Here is a 6359-nt window from a genome sequence, read left to right as displayed (position 1 = left end):
GTCTGAGAGAGAGACCAATATGAGTTTTTTTTTCCAGGGCCGATACTGATTATTAGCAACCATGGAGGCTGATAACCGATATTTGCAGCCAATTTGCAGAAAAAGGCAAAATACCGGTGGGATGCGCGCATTCCAACATTACAGTGTACAAGCATTGTCATTTGCAGTTTCTATCTATCTTCGTATCCCCAAACACCTTCTGAGAGAATTATATGCAGGTCTTAGTAATATTGTCACTTTTTTCGGTAAAAAAAAAAAAAGGTCTGATATAATGAATGCATGAGTAGCCATTGCACTTTTTCCAAGGTTGGTTTGGTTTGATGTTCAACGCAAATTGCAATCAATGAATTGTTCACATAAAAAGAATAGGTCACGGTGAGGACAAACGCTCTTCCCCCGGCACTGTTCATCTGGACTTGCTTATGTGGCTCAGGGAGAGGAATGTATAGTAAGGATGTCTGTTTTCTTGTTGGAACATTTCTCCCCATTGCCATCTGCAACTATTTGGCACAGTTATGTTTTTACACGCCACGCCAGAATAAGCTGATGTAACAATACAACAATATTGTTTTGTATGGTGATTTAAAGTTGATGTAAATATGTTATGATGGTCGTGTTTGTGTGTGTGTGCGTGTGTGTGAGGCACATAAGCCTTTGAAGAAAATTCCAGCCGTGTTAACAAGCCTCAGCTTAATGCAAACCAGGAGTGAATGTGGAGAAAGAGAGAGGAAGGTCTCCGTCCTCACTCTGTCTGCAGGCTTGAGGCTCTCACGTTAAGTCTTGTTTTGTCCTTTTGCGATCTTATTCCCTAATTTTTCCCAACCTTAATGACGACGACATTATTTGCATTTTTTTTTCTGACATGGATTCATGCATTTGGCTCGTTTCGGTGTGACATTTGACAGCTTGTTCTAGCAACGCTTGAATGAATGTTATGAGTTGTCTGACCAACCAGTGAGAATGTTTTGCCGCTTCTGCACACACTGGCTTCTCGTCGCTGCCCTGTGGAGCCTCGGTCACTCAAGCTCATTGGCCGCACGGCGGAAAGTCACTTCCAGCAAGTCCAAAAGCCAGCTGGACCCCAATGTGAAGGACTGGGGAGACTATTCGGATCTCCTCCCGGGAACGGCGCTGGGACTGGGCCTGAATGAAGACAGACGACATGGACACGACAACAGAGACGGTTGGGGATCGTCATCGAGCCTCGCTCCTGATTTAGATTTTCTCTCCGACTATGCAGGCAAGCAAAAAAGAACGGATGGCATGTTTGGAATATTTGGTTGCGTCAGAAGTCATGTTTCAGTCCCAATGAAATCCTTTGGGTAAACATGGCGCCGTAATGGAGTGAAATCTCGGAGCAGCCGTCGGATCCCCCTGCTCAAGAAGACTTGCACTAGACTCCTACTCAGCTAACAATTTATTTCACGAGTAGATGCGCACCCGCCATTCTCTTTTCTCGCCCGCAGGTAAAAAGCGACTGTGGGTAATGACAGCCCCCACTTACAATGACCACTACCTTCGTATGATGGAGAAACAGCTGGAAGACATGGATCAGGTTCTTGAGTCGTAAAACAAGGGATGGGCTTTGTGCACTTGCTCAGATTTTTTTTTTTTCGGTCTCCTTCAGAAATCGCTAAACTGCCATCTGGCCGAAAGAGACACGTTCATCGTCACCGTCATCCAAAACGCTATGATGGAAGGAAGGATCCAGAAGACGACAGTTCAAGGAGAGGCCACGGTGGAGACACTGGACCCCGACACTGTCACCAAGCTGCTGCACTATCTTGAGCTCACCCAGGTAAAAGATAAAAGACAATTATATCTGCGCGATCAGGAACGGTCTACTCATACGGCAAAAAGCACGATGCGCTACGGCGACCCGTAACGGGTTTTATTGGTTTCAGGACCAAGCCTTTCACATGTTGGTGCTGAAAAAAAACCTGAGAGTCAGCGAGCGGTTCCCCTACCCGGTTCGGGTAGAGGCGATCTTGGAGGTCATAGATCAATTGCCCATGAGGAAGCTGGAGAAGATAACCAGAAAAGGATCCAAACTGAGGTTCCGCGTTAACACTTTGTACCGTATTTTCCGCACTGTAAGGCGCTTCGGAGTATAAGGCGCACCTTCAATAAACCGCCTATTTTAACCCTAAACGACTGCTATATGTTCACTGAACACCAAAATATATGTTTTTAAAATATTCAATGCTTTAATCCTAATTTAGGATTACGGACAAATTTGACCCTCCCCGTGGGTTCTCCAGGATGAAAACTGTTTTCATATATAGGGTGCAGCGCATTATAAGATGCATCGAAGAGAAGCTACAATCGTGGCTGCGGTTGCATTATGCGTCCACTAGATGGAGCTACGCTCAAGCGAATACAATACAATACAGATTTATTGATACAAAGCCTTCAAAACCGCTGCAGCCACAACAAAGCGCTTTGCAGAACATTTAAATGACTTTATTCAAGAATATTGAATCTGAATATTGATCCATATACAAAGCGCATCGGATTATAAGGCGCACCGTCGGCTTTTGAGGAAATTGAATGCGTTTTGGTGCCCCTTATAGTGCGCAAAATACGGTAGCATTACAAAAGAAAATACACAAAATGGGGGGCCTTGAGCTTTATGTGAGCACTGTTTCACAATTTCGCAGGTGTGAAAGCACGAAAAAGAAAGTTGTGGTGAAAAGGAAAAAGATGATGAAGAAGAAGAAGATCATTCTGAGTCCTCAGAAGAAAAGCAACTTGACCTCTGAGGTGACCCTGCAAAGGAAGCCCCGGATGGACAAAAAAGCCGTGCTGAAGAGTAAGATCCAGGACATTCTGAGCGGCAAGTCCAGGTTTGTTATTTGGAAGGCGCCGGCTGGGAGGAGAAAAGAGGCCACCGGTGACGGCGGCGCTGCCGGCGGTGGCAAACGGGAAGAGGAAAAGAAGAATACGCAGCGTCCTCCTGCTGTGTCAACAGGAAAAGAGGAAGTGAAGCAAGAAAGGTGATTTCATTTCAGATTTCTTTTACGTTCACTCTCAAATGCAAAACTGTCACCAAAAATAACAAGGACCAAAAAAAAAGAAAAAAAAAACGATCGAAGTTTTTTTTGGATGGCAAGGGTGCGTCCAACAAAACATTTGTCTTGGTTACATTTCACCCCTGCATGTCCAAACTGCTCACGTGAAGCCACCATTTTACATCACGTGTCCCCTTTGTCCCGAATTTTGCAGGCCTGACGCCACATCGGACACAGGGCCTAAAAAACACGCAGAGGAGAGTAAAAAGGAGAATGAGCAAAAAGAAAAATCCCCAAAAAAGGGCAAAGGAAAAAAGGGAAAGAAAGGGAAAGGAAGAGGCAAGAAGTCTCACAAAGAAGCAAGTGAGAAGGACAAAAATGCCTTGAAAGACTTTCTGGATCATTTAAAGGGGAAGAGAAGGTTGATGGTAAGAATCCCTTAAACGTCACGCGCCGTCCAGTTAACGGTGTTTGATCGTGCGTGTGTGTGTGTGTGTTTGTCGTGGTGGTGGAAGCTAATCTCAACCCCGAGCAGCGACGCAACGCTGTTCGTGCAGCAGAGCGCCGAGAACGAGAAGCAGCGCTGTGAGCTGGCCACCCGCAAGGTCACCGTGGCGACCATCGTGGGCAAAGGCAACGACGCCACCCTCACGTTGGAGCACCCCCGGCTCGGTAGGACGGCTCGGCACGCATTTCGTGGTCCTCGTCTAGTCGTATTTATGACGGATAACACGACAAGAATATTATTTTCAGACTATTTCTTTTCATTCTAAAACTTACACGGGATTCCCACAGCAACATACAACAAAAAAATGTCCTCATTTTCTCAACATAATAATGTCGTCCTGCTTCCTTCCCATTTTATTTTTTTAATAAGAAGTCCTTTAAACTTCTTTTCACAATGAGCTCATTGTGCGTTATTTGCATTGAAGAGTCGGAGCCTCCATTCAGCGAGCTACCGGAACAGTTGTCCGATTCAGGCCTGATCTCACTGTTGCGATCCCATCTGGGTTTGTCTTCGCCTGATCTTTTTTCCATGACCGTCACCGACTACGACATCGGGCCCAACGTAAGATTACATTTGGATTCCATGCAAATTCCTGTATGACAATATCATTTGTAGTCCGGGGATAAGGTTTCCTGCATCCCATTTTGATTCCACCCACCCCAGAGAGTGTTTGAGGCGCCTCCATCAAGCCTCGCTATATTCGACTACATCGACAACTTTCCCTCAAGGCGCCCCGAGAAAGAAAAAGAAAGGAAAAGTCCTCCAGCGTGCGGAGCTGACAAGCAACAACCCAAAACGGAGAATTCCCTGCTAAGGTAAAGCAAGGGTCCACACGCCCACACGCGTACACCGAACGCCAAACGACCCAAATGTTGACTGACCCATCCTCGTTAGGTTCGTGTCCAAGAGGAGACTACTGATCATCTCTGCTCCAGCTGAGGACGACTACTCATTTCAACAGCAGCTGTCCGCTCTCAACGGGCAAGAATGTCACCTTGGTTAGCGATGCGCCGCACTCGCCCTCGGCGGCGGCACAATCTACCGAGAACCAATACGACAGCTGTATTCCAAAATTGTACTTTGAAGTGTTTTGAGCGACATTGTCAGGAACATGCAAAAAATTGCATGCAAAGACTTTAACTAGTACCATATTGGCCCGAATATAAGAGTGTTTTTTGCATTGAAATAAGAATAAAAAGTGGGGGTCGTCTTATATTTGGGGTCTAGACGTTATGCCCATTCACGACGCTAGATGGCGCCAGATATCATTGAAGCGAAAGCTGAACTTGACTCCCCAGGCAAAAGTGAAGCCCTGTCACAAAGAATAAAAATGAAAATAGCGGTAGCACGAAGAAGAAAAATAAAAAATAGCAGTAAGAAAGAAAATAATAGAAGAGATAACAGAAAATGGAGAAACATAGCGACAATCTGGGGAAAAGTGGGTAGGTCAAAGATCGGCCAGGTTAACCGGCAGCTGAGAAGTTATGATGTCATTTACATTTCAAAATCCAGAAGCCATTCATTTACGAATGTGATTGCACTTTAGTTTACATATTTAAATGTTCAGATATTAAGACTTTCATTCATTCATTCATTCATCTTCCGAGCCGCTTGATCCTCATAACATGCTTTTTCTCTCAAATATATTGTTAGAATCATTTGTTTCAGATGTACTGTAATTATTTGCTGTATAAAAATATATTTGGTGTTCAAAAACTCTTTTTTTCCAAACGTGAGTCTTGAAAAAGAGGGGGTCGTCTTATAATCAGGGCCGTCTTATATTCGGGGCCAATACGCTCAGTTAACCTTGTGTTTGAAATACTCAAAATAGATGTCCGCTGTCTTGCTTTGCCGAAAGTATCTTTGCTTCTCTCAGGAATTCGTCACGTTGCCATGTTGAAGCTAACCGGGGTTGGGGAGAAAGCTTCCGGGACTGTTGAGCTGTTTCCGCTCAATGGTGATTACATTTCCTGGTTTATGGTTGTCATTTCATTTTTGGGGATTTTTGCCTCCATCTTGAGAGGTTCTCCATTTTCTATTTTCATATCACATACATCTGTCACCATCCCCTCCAGGTCGCAGTCAGAGTGAAGTGGAGCCGTTGTCCCGCGTGGTGGTCAACGACCTGCGCGAGCAGCTGAAAATCAGCAAGGATTACTTCAGCATGCTGGTGGTGGGCAAGGACGGCGACGTCAAGGCGTGGTTCCCCTCACCCATGTGGTCTCTGGAGAACGTATACGACTTGGTCGACTCCCTGGAGCTGCGTCTGCAGGAGGAGAAGCTGCAGAGACGGCTCGGGATCCACTGCCCGGAGGTGTACGAGAGAGGCGGAGGAGGAGAGGGGGAACGTTACAACGGTTACGGGGAAGAGCGTCACCGCTAACAAGGAATGAACCTCGGATCACACACGAGACATATTGGAACACCAAAGACTTTGCTTGGAGAATTTTTGGATTCGATTTGGGAATGAATCATAGTATATTGCACAAGTGTCGGAGGAATGCTGGAATGGCAACGCGTGTGATGTATGTTTCGCCGGCTAAATGAGCATTAAACTGTTGAGCAATCAGTCAAGCGATTGACGCGATGGGCGCGAGCCCATCAACGTCGTTGACATTACATTTCTGACGGCCTCCCAACGCAAAGGCAGTTTGCAAACTGGAGACACAAACCCTCGCACGGTAGCTTAGCTTTAGCTAGCTGGTACAACAGAACGCGGGGGGATTTAAAACTAACAAACCCTCGCACGGTAGCTTAGCTTTAGCTAGCTGGTACAACAGAACGCGGGGGGGATTTAAAACTGTAACAAACCCTCGCACGTTAGCTTAGCTTTAGCTAGC

At 45.7% G+C, this 6359-nt stretch overlaps 1 protein-coding gene across 1 annotated transcript; it reads left to right on the top strand.

Annotated features, from left to right (window-relative positions):
• The first annotated feature begins 674 nt into the window (after positions 1 to 674).
• On the top strand, positions 675 to 6093 carry ccdc80l2 (coiled-coil domain containing 80 like 2). The gene is made up of 12 exons (XM_052051526.1): positions 675 to 1240; positions 1467 to 1555; positions 1628 to 1798; positions 1905 to 2056; positions 2661 to 2996; positions 3226 to 3439; positions 3527 to 3683; positions 3944 to 4080; positions 4183 to 4334; positions 4414 to 4517; positions 5396 to 5476; positions 5595 to 6093. Exons 1-12 carry the CDS (start codon positions 961 to 963, stop codon positions 5900 to 5902), a joined length of 2181 nt encoding a protein of 726 aa, XP_051907486.1. The 5' UTR covers positions 675 to 960; the 3' UTR covers positions 5903 to 6093.
• Positions 6094 to 6359: the final 266 nt, after the last annotated feature.

Source organism: Hippocampus zosterae, chromosome 18 (assembly GCF_025434085.1).
Source record: "Hippocampus zosterae strain Florida chromosome 18, ASM2543408v3, whole genome shotgun sequence".
NCBI classification, from domain to species: Eukaryota; Metazoa; Chordata; class Actinopteri; order Syngnathiformes; family Syngnathidae; genus Hippocampus; species Hippocampus zosterae.
This window is presented reverse-complemented; position numbering and strand designations above follow the sequence as displayed.

Coding starts and splice junctions, on each gene's coding strand:
- ccdc80l2 (XM_052051526.1), top strand. CDS start 961: ATGTTTTGCCGCTTCTGCACACACTGGCTTCTCGTCGCTGCCCTGTGG. Junction 3,440..3,526: donor AGGGGAAGAGAAGGTTGATG/GTAAGAATCCCT, acceptor TGGTGGTGGAAG/CTAATCTCAACCCCGAGCAG. Junction 4,335..4,413: donor ACGGAGAATTCCCTGCTAAG/GTAAAGCAAGGG, acceptor CATCCTCGTTAG/GTTCGTGTCCAAGAGGAGAC.